At 41.6% G+C, this 14,678-nt stretch overlaps 1 protein-coding gene across 1 annotated transcript in view; it reads right to left on the bottom strand.

Moving 5' to 3' along the window:
• The window catches only part of col24a1 (collagen type XXIV alpha 1), a gene marked incomplete at its 5' end in the record, with an annotated part of 91,777 nt that overhangs the window by 48,693 nt on the left and 28,406 nt on the right, over window positions 1–14,678 (bottom strand). The window contains 10 exons of the mRNA XM_084473560.1: window positions 1,736–1,780; window positions 2,673–2,726; window positions 5,604–5,648; window positions 6,299–6,352; window positions 7,322–7,375; window positions 8,836–8,889; window positions 11,237–11,290; window positions 11,506–11,559; window positions 11,771–11,815; window positions 11,932–11,985. Of these exons, the coding sequence (XP_084329686.1) occupies window positions 1,736–1,780; window positions 2,673–2,726; window positions 5,604–5,648; window positions 6,299–6,352; window positions 7,322–7,375; window positions 8,836–8,889; window positions 11,237–11,290; window positions 11,506–11,559; window positions 11,771–11,815; window positions 11,932–11,985 (513 nt within the window). The remainder of the gene's footprint in view (window positions 1–1,735; window positions 1,781–2,672; window positions 2,727–5,603; window positions 5,649–6,298; window positions 6,353–7,321; window positions 7,376–8,835; window positions 8,890–11,236; window positions 11,291–11,505; window positions 11,560–11,770; window positions 11,816–11,931; window positions 11,986–14,678) is intronic.

Here is a 14,678-nt window from a genome sequence, read left to right as displayed (position 1 = left end):
ACAGGTAGATAGAAGCTAGTATGAGTAGTAAGAGGGTACTACAGATTGATAAAGTGTTATGATCGAACGGAGCGCAGCGCAGACGGAACGCAGAGCGCAGACGCAGACAACAGAGGTTGTCTGCGTTCAACATCACCACTTGGTGATGTTGAACACTACAAGATGTGTGCAGCCACTTGGTTAAAATGATAAGCCGTTTTCAGACATGTACTCCGCATTCTCTCCGCATTTGTATATCAGTAGATTCGACCCTGAGGGTGATTCAAAATGTATGTTTTATATGTGGACATTGATGTCGTTCAGACATCAGTAGAATCAACTGGGGGTTTAGCGGGGTACAAGTTTACAACAGTACAACAGCTGAACATTCCACTCCCTGTTTTCTCAGTTAAACACAGAAATCAACTACATTTGTCCCAGTGTTTGTTATATGTAAAATACAGTAAAGAAATATGCTCTCTTTCTCCGGTCGCAGTCGCGACGCCTTTCTTCTTCGTCGTTGTCACACCGCGGTGAGGTCAAGTTGGGTTTTTGTCCTGTCTCCATGTCTTGTCCTGTCATTTCCTGTTTTATTTTGAAAAGTAACTCCTCTCGTTTCAGGTCACTTGCCCTTCCTCATGTGTCTTGGTCTGATTGCCTGCTGAGTGTTTCCACCTGTTCCCTGTTACCCTGTGTATTTGAGTCGGCGTCTCCCTTTGTCTTGTGTCAGTGTGTTCGTCTTTGTTCATACCCACGTACGTTCACTCCTACCAACCACAGTCTTGTCTCTGCTCTGCATTCGCCTTTGGTCGCTTTTGGTTTTTGTTCCGGTTCCTCGAAGAAGAGTGATTTTCAGTTGTAAGTTTCAAAGCATAGTTTAGTTCCTTAGTTAATGTTTTCATAGCCTTTTGTTTTCTCCATTTGGAGTGATCTTTTGTTTGCTCACGTTTTCATAAATTAGTGCCTCCAGTTTTCAGGAGAGTTTCAGTTCTTATAGACGTTTCATAGTCTTTTGTGTTTTCCTCCTCTTAGTGGAGTGATTATTATTTTGTATCTTTTGTAGTCTTGTTTCTCCCTAGGACAACCTTAGTTGAGTTAATTTTCATAGCCTGTTTTTGTTACTCGGTCCTGGAATTATCTTACCTGATTCTGTCAATAAAGACTTTTATTGAAGAACCCCAAAACCCTGCATCTGCGCCCTGTATCCTAGCCCGGTCGTGACAGTCGTTTCTTCTATTTGTCTCTAACTCAGGCTCCAATCTTTCATCGATGCTTTGGATGTTATGGATGCAATAGGATATATGATGCATTGTTGCAGCAACTTTTAAGATGATCGCTATGAGTTCTGCCCGTTCTGCCTCCCTGTTGTCTGCGGTCAAACCAAAACAAACTAGAATGACAGCAGCGGCACTTATCCCGCCTCTTGCGAACTTAGACCCTACGTCATATATACCCCCCTTTGCAAGCCCGCCCCCCCTAAACCCCCCGTTGATTCTACTGATGTCTGAACGACATCGATGTCAGTATATAAAGCATCAAGTGTGAATCACCCGCAGGGTCGAATCTCCTGATATACAAATGTGGACAAAATGCAGAGGACATGATTGAAAACGGCTTATAGTGACATTCCGTGGTCTCCTGTGCGATTTAATTAAAAACCTTAACTGGAAAGCAGGAAGCCGACGGTAGGGATTGTGTGTAACAAGTGTGGAAGAGGCTAACCACAAGTATGGTACTAACAGCAGCAGAGACTCACTTGTGGTCCGTTTTTGCCGATGTTTCCTAGGTTCCCCTTCTCTCCCTGCGAAGTTGAGAAAAAAAGTAAAAAAGAAAATACCAAAGAGGGTTGTCGGTTAGCTTCCTGTGATACAAGTGGTACAAATGCTAAAATCTGAGATTATACACACATTGCAAACGGCACTGCCTGTTTATCTGCACTTCTCTATTGTGGTCTGCTATTATGCCTTAATGCCATTGGCAACACACAATGGCAACACGCAGACACACACACATGTTGCTGTAACGATTCCGATGAAGAACACTGAGCGTGAGCACGCTCTCAACAGAAATGTAAACCACAGCAACATAGCACTTTTGTCTTTTGGAATCAATTCATGTGCGACGGAGATCGTGAAAGTAAACCGCAAGACAAGTAATTTACAAAACTGCAACTGCTAGTGTATATGTTGTGGCAGGCCCGTTTATGCAATGCTCTTTGGCCTTATCAGCACCACAACATCACTTTGACAAATTGTTTTTGCAACGGATATATTTGTGAAGCCAGGAGAGACAGTTTCAATGGTTAATTATCACCCAAACAGGTATGGTCTTTTAATTACAAATCGGTAGTGTTTAATATTTCTAACCTATTAGGGTAGCACTTGAGAATAACTGCAACTTTGAAGCATAAATAAGGGAGTAGTAAATAGTGAATTTATAGTAAATTCTGCATTTATGATCAGTTATATTATCAATAAGGTAATCAGAAAATGGATTATAAGATAACAAAATGTACAAAAAGTGCTACTGCTTTATTCATGCTTAAAAAGGTGCACTATTTCATATTCAGATCAATAGAGGCAGGTTTAAACTTACTGGGACTTGGAGATTATATGTTCAGGTCAAAGTCCAAACATCACAACTTGAAATTGAAGTTAAAAAACATTGTTCAACGTTACTTATTTATCACTCACATTCAATCCTTCCGACCCCGGTTCGCCTATCAAGCCTTTTCTCCCTGGTCTCCCCTGCAACAGATACAAGTGCACACACACAAACACACACATATACAACTTCATGCAGATATACACTGACACAGACACATTGTCTGTATCTGTGTATACCTGCAAAAAAAAAGCAGTGTCTGAGCAACCAAGGCACCAGAAGAATTTCTGATCAAATTTCATTTGACATGCACGTTTTCTGAGATATGTACATAATATTTCCTGTATTAATACATTAACATGAACATGTTATATATAACATTATATATATAATATTCTTAACAACCCCTGAAAGGATTGGTTCTTGGTTCCTGTGAATGGAACGGGAGTTTATGAGTTCTATGTAAAGTTGAATTTACACAAACCCGATCAAGATTCATCAACTTAATAGTGCACTTCAGTAATTTATTTAATTTTAATTTAAAGATAAATCATTTTATAATCTAGACCCCAGCACACTCGTTGCCATAAAAACGATACATGCAGGCAGGTGAGCTGCCATAAATTGTTTTGGTTTTAGGGTAAACTAGGTTCCGCTGGCTAGGGAAAAGACCATATCCTGAGTTTTTTTTGTTTAATTAGTGTGGTTGCAAAGCACGCCATACTCTGTAATCATGTGTTTTATTATTAGTGTGGTTGCAAAGCAAGCCACACTATTGTAATCATGTGTCTTATCTTTTTCCTTATTTTTTTCGTCTGCCAGATTTTTGGTAATTATCTACTCCGACATTTCTTTCGATTTGCACCAAACCCCTACCAAACAGTCGGGCATATATCAATGCAGTGAGCATCTACTTTTATTATTATTATTATTTTTTTTTAGACCAACCCATGCAGAGTTTTTTTTTATTCATATTTAAAATATTAATATTTAAAATGGAAAGTGAATGGGGCAAAAATGCTAAAATCAACAACTCCAAACCTCAACACCTGAGAGTTGTCAAATTAAATTAGCATATGTAGAGCATGTACGGAGGTCTCTAAAAGGTTTTGACCAGCTATGAACACAGGGGGCACTATAACTAGTAGTCAAATCTATGCGGCTGTGAGCCTCCCCGTTTTATAAAAAATAATTGAAACTTGAATGAACCAAAAGGACACATAATGTCCGTCAGGATAGATTTTGCTGTACCTTGAAAGTTTTGGAAAACCTTGAAAAAAATTGAAAACCCAATCCATAAGCCCCTAGACGAAATTCATTAATTTTGGAACAGAATTTGGAACACATACTCATTAATACTGCCCAACCTTATAGTATTTTTTAGTTTTGATTTGATTCAAACTGTATTTTACACGTCCAACAGAATGCAGTCAAACCTGTAGCCTCAAGGTCCAATCATTCACACCAGACAGAACAGCACTTCCCAAAGTGCCACAGAGGCAATGACCCCTACTGTGTAAGAGGTCATTCCTCATCCTCAGTGTATTGACTATTTTTGTTGTTGAGTGCAATGATCAAGGCAAGATGAAGGCATATTTAAGGAATGAGAAATGGAAAACCAGATGAATAGTTATTATTTATGAAGATGGAATGTCAGAGTTAGTTTATATCAATTTAAATTATCTCAATTATCAACCATACTATTAAGTGTGTGAGTAGATGGAAGATAGTAGACTATATTTATTAAGAAATTTAATAAAAGGATAAACCCCTTGATATGCAGCATCTTGTTTTCAATGGGGTCCTAAGGCACAAAATGGAAATCAATAGCCATTTACACAACATAAAACAATCTACATAGTTACATCAACAAGGACATGCAGTCATGCACATAAGGTCTGTTCCACCATTCCACGCCATACCTAATACATATTTTACGTGTGTGTTATCCATACAAAAAAGGATAGATAAATTAATTAAATGCACAGACCAAATAACATGTCTAATAACATGTCTACTTAAACATTTAAAGTGAAGGTATATACAATCAAAAAAAGAACAAGTAGATTTAGGGTGAACAAGCAGAGAAGCCTTGAGGTCATTAAAATAAATAATCGATCTGAATGAGCTATTCAAATTATTCCAATGTTATAATGGGGCTTTACACTTGAAACAATTCATTTACAGTATTCAGAGACTAGTATTTATTTTATTTCTAATAAAATCAATATGACGCCTAAAAATAAAAAAAACTAAGCCCAAAGAATTTAAATGTATCAACTTTTACCCATCAGTAAAATGAATAGCTAACTCATAATATGCTCTTAAGTTGGGATACATTTTCAAAGTACACTAGCTAGAAGATTAACTCTTATTCTTTTGGGATGAAGATTTAGTTTGCTAGTGTTTGATTAGCATGTCATGATATGAAAACTAGGCAGCAACAAAAACTTATTTTGATACACAGCTCTCTATCTATCTGATCAATCTCTCCTTCTGTGTATGTGTGTTTGTGTTTTTGTGTGTATGTATTTTCCGCTAATGTGTGTATGTCCCCTTAAGTTTATTGATCATTGGACCCCGGTCATGATCTTAAATTGTATGTTCCCATAGTACAGGTACTGGCTTAACTGCGTTCCGTTGGACGTAATAAATGAAAATGTTAAATCATGAATGTGTCAAATAAACATTCATTGTCTAAATCAATGTTGGTTGTAAAAATATATATAATTAAGGTTATTCCATTATCAGAAATAGCCTACCCTGATTATATGTCCCCAAAACACCAAAAGCGCATCAAAATCACCTTGAGCATTTAAAAAAACACTCTACGTTGATACAAAAAGTATTTTTGGTAAGAAACGTTCAACGTATCCGTGATCTGCAGAAACGTTCATATAGCTGTGTGTTCTTCCAGCGACTGGGTTGGTCAGAGACACTGCTTGTTTTGTGTTTGAGCCAAACAGTGTGAATGTGTGTGGTTGTTTGGCTAAAGGTGGATGTATATATCAAATACTTACAGTGCCTCCAGGACTTCCAAGTGAGCCAAATGGTCCTTCATCGCCCTGCAGAAGTATAATGTAAATCAGCTTTTTTGGCCAAGTATGCTCACACAAACAAAGAATTTGGTCTCTGCATTTAACCCAACTGTGAATTAGTGAAACACACAGAGCACACAGTGAACACACTAACCCGTTAGTGGTTAGTTAGTTAGTTAGTGTAGGTTAGTTACCGACACACACACACACACACACACACACACACACTGTGTGTGTCTGGTCGATTTTCCACCATTTAGAATTTTGTTAAAAACACTAAATTCCAAGGATGCTAGATTTTTGACTTAGACAAAAATCCCTTTGCATGTAATATCTATAGACCAATGTCTTCCATCTGACTATAAGGGAAGTCTGTACCCCAAAAATGAAAGCCCTCAGTAGCCATTCACTTCTAAAAAGGTGTGTCTTAAAAAACGTGTAAAGACTTTTAAATGCTTATATCAACCTCAAGATTGACTCCTATGATCTTGAGTCCAATACAAAAGTTGTTCAGAATTAAATTCTGAACAAGATGACATCCACACATTTCCAATTATCAAAATGGGCGTGGCCGGTGACAAAAAAGACCACATATCCTAGAAGGATTATTTGATTTGAGTGGGACAAACTTTCGCACTAGATATGCTCAATCAAGGTGAGTGAGGAACAGGCCTCACCTCGTTTCCTTTCGGCCCTGGTGGCCCCTGGGGCCCAATGGAACCCTGTAAACCCTAAAGGAAAGAAGAAGCATGGTTTAATGCATGGGTCGATGAGTAGATGAATAGAGATATCTATAGATGGATAGATGGGTGGATTGGTGTGTTGGTGGATGGATGAATGGGTGGATAGATGGGTGAATGAGTGGATGGGTGGATGGGTAGATGGATGGGTGGATGGGTGGTTAGATGGGTGGTTAGATGGATAGATGGGTGGATTGGTGTGTTGATGGATGGATGATGTACGAGTAGGGGGATTATGGAAGATTGGATGGAGGGGTAGAGGAATAGTTGTGATGCATGGTTAGATGTTGTGGAAATAATAATCTTAACTATAATATAAGATTATATTCAAATTATTTAAACCTTGTCTTTACAATTAGTAGTCAATTGAAAATGCATTTGTATGCATTCTCCTTTGACCTAGAGAGGTCTTGCTTCCTCTTTAATTGAAAGGTGTTACTAAGTTTGTATTTGCATTGCCACTGTAGCCACGAAGTCTGATTCTGAGGCCATGCCAATCTACTGACTCATCTGTTTTGTTGATTCCTTTAACTGTCTTGCAGCCTTACAGTTGGGTCCACTCCCCCCATAGTGTATTGCAAATTAACTTGGTCTCTCCTGTCATGGGAGAGGGTTATGGCCAATCCTTAACACGCCACAATGGTCACTCCCTTTGTTTCCATGTTGTTACTGCCCATGATTTGAATGTTTCCTTATAATAATCATGAACACCCATTGTCTCATTGAATATAAGCTTGGTAAATTACTGCCTGTATCTTCCCCTGATCATGCTTTAAAATTAAACCAAATACTTGCTGCTGTCAAGACATTACATAAGTTATTCTTCATCAATGGATGAAAAGCACATCATCTTTAAGTGGCCAATTTTGGGTTCAATTTCCTGTGTGACACTTAATTTTACTTAAAACTTCAACAACAACATGTTTTCTGTCACCTTACAGTTTTCCATACAGTGCTTACCTTTGGTCCAGGTGGGCCATTTGGCCCTGGTATTCCAATATCCCCCGGAAAACCCTGAGGAATAAACAGTGGAAGAGGAATAAAGGGGAGAGAAAGGGAAGGAATTTTAAGTTGACATGACCCATAATAATAACTGTAAGTACTGAAGTGCTGAAGTTAAATTGGCATCAATTAATAATCTATTATAGCTACTATTGTGTGATAATTGTGATAATCTACACAAAACATTCAGGTTTGTCATACAGACTAGATCTCTTTCGCATACATAAGCATATTTGGATGTATCGTTTCTCTAATTCTAGGAAGATAATAGATAGGGAAAGGTCAGTATAAAGTGATCCCACTATGACCAATGAATTCTTCAGGATGCCATGTCGATGTAGTTATTTCTTCATAATTTATCCTTACATTTGCAAACATTTTATGTATACAACCCACAACATTGATTAAGGGAGTATAGTGTACATCTCAGCCTTTGAGTCTACCTGCATCTGGGACTGCTTGGCAATCTGGGATACCTTCCAAGAACTTTCAAAACTGCTCAGTTGACCTTTTTAAATGTATTGCTGCTGTAAATCAGGCTCATCTTGTATACCAGCGGTTCCCAGACTTTTTTCCCTGCGCACCCCCTTCTACGTCCCAACCGGGTTGGCGCACCCCCAATCCCCACTTCAAAAAGAAGGAAAAAAAAACAAAGCTTTGTTTTATCGCCATATAAAGACTCATGTTTAATCATGCGCAAATAACCAGAACACGCATGACAATAACAACATCAACAAATAGGACAGCCAAGGGACACGACTGACGTTGTGTGCAAGATCTGTTCATGTGTGATACGCGCAATAGACGGGCAGACGACCGATCTACATGACCACTTTATGCGCCTCGCAGAAGTTAATAGAAATGATGATAAACAAAATATCACAGAGCATAGAGCAGGATTGTGAACATTTACAATGTCTCATGTTAATTTACAATCTGCAAAATGTGTCTGCGTTGGCCGACTTACTTTTTTTAGTTAGAATATTGATGCTGCGCGCCTCCTATTTGCAATGGAATTTGTTTAAGATATAAAACCATTTAATTTAACACACACACACAAAAAGAGATGTTTTCGTTTTTAAATCCATCCATTTCCAATATTTGGAAACGAAAATTTAAAATTGAGTCGCCGGGGGTGGGGGGTGTCCATCGGCACAACCCTAATCATAACCCAACGGTTATGGAAATTAGAACGACAGTACATTGAATTAAATTGCAATGAAGCTACAAACAACATTAAAGAGAATAGGCTCCGAAACAGATAAAATAAATAAAAACAAGGTAATATTACACCAGACCGCCATTACATTTTTCATCTCGCACACCCCCTGGTAGCTGCTCACGTACCCCTGGGGGTGCGCGTACCACACTTTGGGAATCCCTGTTGTATACAGTTACATGTGACCGAAAGTTGTACTCCCACGTTCAGGCAGGGGTATCGACCGGTGGGGTGTTGTAACCCAATGTCTCACCTTTGGTCCCGATGGCCCAGGTGGTCCCTCTAATCCGATCTCACCCAGTCTACCCTGTTGGAAGCCGCCAGTGGAGAAACATCAAAACAAAACAAATCACCTAGTCAGATCTAGTTTCAGTCTTTTTTGTGCCCTTGCTCATTCCTTGCTCTCTCTCTCTGGTTATCCAAGACTATAGAATTTCTATATTGTTATTTTTGGATGTGATGCGCTGAGAGCTGCGTACATACACACAGTGTCAACTAGATAAATCCTCATAATCATCATCGTGGTCACGTTGCATTACTTCAGTGTGTTTGCTTGGCAGTGCCAGGTGCCATGGTTTGCCATGCAAGTTGTGAGCATGACTGATGACTGATGACTGAGGCCTAACAAATGAAGCATCAACCAGTTACAAAACCCTTCATGTTCCGCCTTAAATGGAGTTTGTTTGTTTACACCTGGATACCACCAGGGCCCCGTTTCCCGAAAGCATCGTTAGCCTACGTGGTTCGTAAAGTTCATTGTACGAGCATCGTAGAGTTTTCACACCGTTTCCCGAAAGCATCGTTGTGTAACAAACGTTGTTAAAACCCTCGTAGCTAACGAGGGCTCCAGGGGCACTCGTAGAGCGCTAAGAGAATCTTTACTATAGCCTCAGTGGAGTCACCAGCTGGACATTCCGTGGTATTGGATGTGTTTTATCAAAACACGTCATCCAATACCACTGAATGTCCAGCTGGCGAAATTTCGCAATACCCCAAAAACAGTGGTTACTGTCGATATATTACTCGTAGACTACTGTTAGATTTAAACAGCAAAGACAGAGACATGTTAGAAGTCAACAAAAATATAATTTATTGCAGCAATTTAAAATTCCAAAAATAAATGTACCGATCAAACGCCACGTCACAAGGCAACCCTATCACAAGGCATATAATAAAATCAAATGATTCCATTGCTTGTGTGGGAGGTCGTTTGCGAGCTGCACTTGCTGTCTCCCTCTGATTTTAATTCAATCATCGTGGTTAAAATGTCCTCATATTGATAAATGACAGAAGACATACTGTAGGCTACATGAATCATGCAGAGACCAGCGAGTGTCTGAGAATTTCTGCAGGCGTTTTTGGTTGCGATTGTTTACCATAAAGCACTGTAGGCGCTTCGGTGAGGCTGTGATGAAGTTCTATTGGACCGTGTCTAGACAGTTAGTCCCTGACCTTAGTGGAGTGCACAAACGCCAAGTTGAGAGCGTGGTTTCTGCAGTGAACGTAGAGTGCTTCGGGAAACTGTGCTGCAATGCGTGCCTTTCCGGCTTACATTGCCCGCACCAACAATATGGGCAGGATCTAGACCAGCAACAGCAATATCTGTGTCACTGCCTCTGCGTTTGAATGATAATGAATTAATGGAACGTTGCATTTTTTATGTTTACACCAAAGATTCTAGACTAGAGAGTGCGCACCAATTAATGAAACCTTATGCAGAATCAGAGAAAGTCTGCCCTCTTTGCAGAGCAAAGCATGTTTCAGAAATCAGCACATTTAGATAAATGCTATAGTTGTCACACAGACACACTTTTTATTTTTCTAATATGGAATTATTTCATGGAGGAAAATGCCATGAAAAAATGTACGCACGGTGCGTTCAGGATTAGGACTGATATAGCATATGTCGGCCTAGGCCTAATCAATTGTGTTTTAATATTTGTAGCATTCATATTAGTCTATTCTTTTCGTAGGCTACTCTGCTGTTGGCCTTGATCGGGAGATATTTATTTGCTGCCACAAAATATAGTTTAATCATACAACATTCTTGCGTCTCCCCCTCCTACAGAGCCCATTTCAGCACCGTGTCAGTGGACAGCTACAAGCCTATGAAAGTCATCAGAGCAGTGCACGTGCGTTCATGTTAAGAGGAGCTTCGGGAAACGCTCTAAAATTTTTTACGAAGCATCGAAAGATCCTTCGTAAGAATGATCGTACGAGTGTGGCTCCATTGTTATCAGGAAACGGGGCCCAGATTGCCAGATTGAGGGTATTTAGGTTCATATTCACAGTGCCATTTTTCCTCACTATGGACGTTTGCATACAAAGGTAATGCAAAACACAACTGATTTGTTGTGAATGTGCCTACATTTGTTTGGGTTTACGGGATTTTTTTGGGTTTGAGGATCGAACACACGCCTAACACACACACACACACACACACACACACCCACCCAAAGACACAAATCTACACACACAAAGACATAAGCAAGCAAAATTCAAACACATACACACACACACTTATGTTTCATAATTCACCACCCCCCCACACACACACACACACATCTAAGACATCAACCCACATATGTGCAGGGCATCAACACACACCTGTGTGCGTACTAAAACACAGATGACACTCATTGCCTCAGACCTACCGTGGGTCCTGCATTCCCTCGTGGACCAGCAGGGCCAGGTAGACCAGCAGACCCCTAAACCACACAGGGCAGTCAGTACAGTGCTGAAACCTGCAGTCGGTACAGTCCTACACACATTCAGTTCAGTCCTGAACACAGCAGTCAGTCCACTTGGTGGACACTTTTGTCATTTGGTATACTGGAGTATTCTGGCCCAATACTACGAATGGTAGTGGTGCATGAATGAACAAACAGGTAGAGAGGCTCAGTATGAAGGTGCGTGGCAATACCTTGTCGCCGTGGTAACCAATCTCTCCTGGCTGACCCCGTTGTCCCACTTCACCCTGTGTTGCAAAGGATCCCACAGAATTATAACACAATGCTATAGCACCACAGTTATCACAATGCAAACACACACACTCCCCACACATACTTTAGCACATTCATATATATATAAGGACTTGCCAATAAATCAAACATGAAAATTATATACATGAAAGTAAAAGTATCACACTACACACATATACACTACAATAATATAAATATTTAGATCACCTTATCACCTTTCAATCCAGCCAGGCCAGCTTGCCCTATCGGGCCCTGGCACGGAGGGAGGGGAGAGAACAAGAGGGGAGCAATTACTGAGCGTACTGAGAGAGACAGAGATAGACAGAGAGAGAGAGAGAGAGAGAGAGAGAGAAGGAGGGTTTGCCTACCTGAGGTCCCACCATGCCAGAAAATCCACGTAGTCCCTCAGGCCCTGGGTCCCCCTGTGAAGAGAATATTGGATCAGGTAGGATTATGACAAACAAATACACAAACACACAAACAAACACAAAATCCCATTTCCATAGTTTTACATTTAAACACAATAAAAGTCGCGACAGTTTCACTGCTTCTAATCAAACATGGCTGCATCCGCTCAGAGACAGGATTTTGGCATGAGTATGATCATCTTACACACGCACACACTGCATTCCTCACTGATAGAACCTCAAGCGGAGAACTGCTGACACATTCATTCAACTGCTCTGGTTCCTGGGCCTAGCTGTTCTCGCCGACGCCTGCATTCCCTCTATTGACGTGTGTATGGTAACTTTGCCTGGAGCTAGGCGGATACAGTAACATGTTTTTGCAGCGGTAACGGTTGATCTGAGGCTGACTTCATTGAATGTGCTTCCAAGTATAGGTGATGATGATGATTATGATGACATGAGAGTGGGTGAGTGAGCAAAACTGCATTGAAACACACTAAAAGATCAGACAAATGCAGGGCGGGAAGAAGGCAGCCTCTACGTGGCCTCCCCTACAAGTAGCTAAGAGTAGTTGCAAGATTGCATGCTCCTAAGCAAAACCAATGTCTTCACAACATCCGCAGACCACATCACTAGTGTTAGCGCTACTTTAGCCCAACGCTGATTGCCTCATCATCGTCAAAACCAACATCCTTGAACATATAGCCAGCAGAAACAATGTGACGGTGATTCTATTGCAGGAGAACCATGCTGTAAACAAGAATATCTTGAATGTCCCTACTGTATATACCCTGGCTGGTAACATTGCCAATAAACACGTGGCATGGCTACATTTGTCCGCAATGATATGGCCTGGTCAGCTATATGAATGTCCGAAAGTGTATGACAAATAAGGAAGGTGCAAGACACTATCGTCAACATCTACAAGCCACCTCCAAGTAGACTAAGCCCATCATAGCTGCCAGATATCCCAGCCCCTGCCGGGTACGCTGGAGTCTTCAAAAGCCATCATACAGAATGGGGCTACAGTAGCTCCAGCACTGATGGTGACTTCCTGGTAGACTTGGCCTCTACTGCTGAGACGACCCTCCAGATCTGGCATTTGCAAAATGGAACAACAACCAGCCACTCCCTGTCAGACACATCCTGGACATGTATCCCCGGTCACAGAATCGACTGTATCTCATCACCATCCCATCCCTGTTCCAACCAGTATAAGGGAGGGATGCCAAGAGGTGGAACTTCCACAAGGCAAACTGGGCAGGCTTCACGAAACTAGTGAACAAGGCAGCTGCTGGCCGACCACACCTGTGCCACAACAACCTAAATGATGCCTACGACTCGTACTGCAAGATGCTGCTGGCCAAAAAGAACATCCCACGCAGTAAGCGCAAAGCCTACTTCCCTGTTGGGATGACAAATGTGAAAACTACTTCGGCCCCATGGCGACGCTCTACTCTGCAGGCTAAACGAGAAACGGAGGCACCGATGGACAGAGACTGTGGAATCAATCGACTTCACACACTCTAGGCACCGGGCGTGGCAGACCATGAACAAGGTGACTGGAAGGTGAACAACCCCATTACCGCAAACTCCATCGTGTCACTCCTGAAGAGTAATGGCCGCTTCCCTAATGCAGACTTTTCAAGAACAACATTAGCGAGAGTCCATGAGCTGTTAAGGGCCCCAGGATTCATTCCAACCTTTTCACTGATTTCACAACACCAGTAATAAAACAGGCCATCGAACGTCTGGACCAGGTGTAGACAGCATCAACCATCTGAGTACATTAGACACTAAGGCAAGAAGGCAACCAACTAGCTGCGCTCCTTCCTCTCTACATGTCTCCAACATTCAGAGCTGCCAAAGATCTGGCACGTGCCAAGTTGATCGCCCTGCCGAAGCCAAACAAGCCAAGCAACGACCCCAAGGGATACCGGCCAATCTCATTGCTCTGCGTTCCATACAAGCTCCTCGAATGTCTTATCCTGGCACGTCTCAACCCAGTGATCGACCCCCAGCTGCCCAAAGAACAAGCTGGCTTTCGAAGCAGTAGGTCAAAACCAGACCAGGTGACCCTCCTGTGCCAAGACATAGAGGACAGATCCAGACAGGAGAGAAGGCAGGCACCATTTTCCTGGACCTCACAGCCGCATATGACACTGTCTGGCTGCGCTGATTACATATGAAAAACCTTCTGGAAACATCCCCAGACAAGCACATTGTGAGCTTCATAATGGACATGCTGAGTAACCGCAGCTTTCGGCTACACATCAGCAACGGCCAAAGCAGTAGGGTGAGAAAGCTCAAGAACAGTGTCCCACAAGGCTCAGTGCTGGCACCTATGCTGTTCAACATCTACATTCATGACCTACCTGCTACACAATCAAGGAAGTACGACTATGCAGATGACCTGGCCATCTTACTGAGCAAGCCATCCTGGGAATCCCTAGAGGAGGGCCTCTCTGAAGTCATGAACATCCTGTCTTCATACCTGAAGAACTGGCGCCTCAAGCATAGTGGTGACAAGACTGTATCATCAATGTTCCACCTCTACAACAAAGAAGCCTCCCTTGAAATGAACAACATGGTTGACAACACTCGGCTACAGTACCAGCCCTTCCAACATACCTTTGCGTAAAGCTTTACAGAACACTGTCATTCAGCACCTGGATACGGCCAAGGCACGAGCCACTCCAACCAATTGC

Source organism: Micromesistius poutassou (genome assembly GCF_964030765.1).
Source record: "Micromesistius poutassou genome assembly, chromosome: 9".
Classification (NCBI taxonomy): domain Eukaryota; kingdom Metazoa; phylum Chordata; class Actinopteri; order Gadiformes; family Gadidae; genus Micromesistius; species Micromesistius poutassou.
The sequence above is the reverse complement of the archived record's forward strand: the minus strand, read 5'-3'. Positions and strand labels throughout refer to the sequence as shown.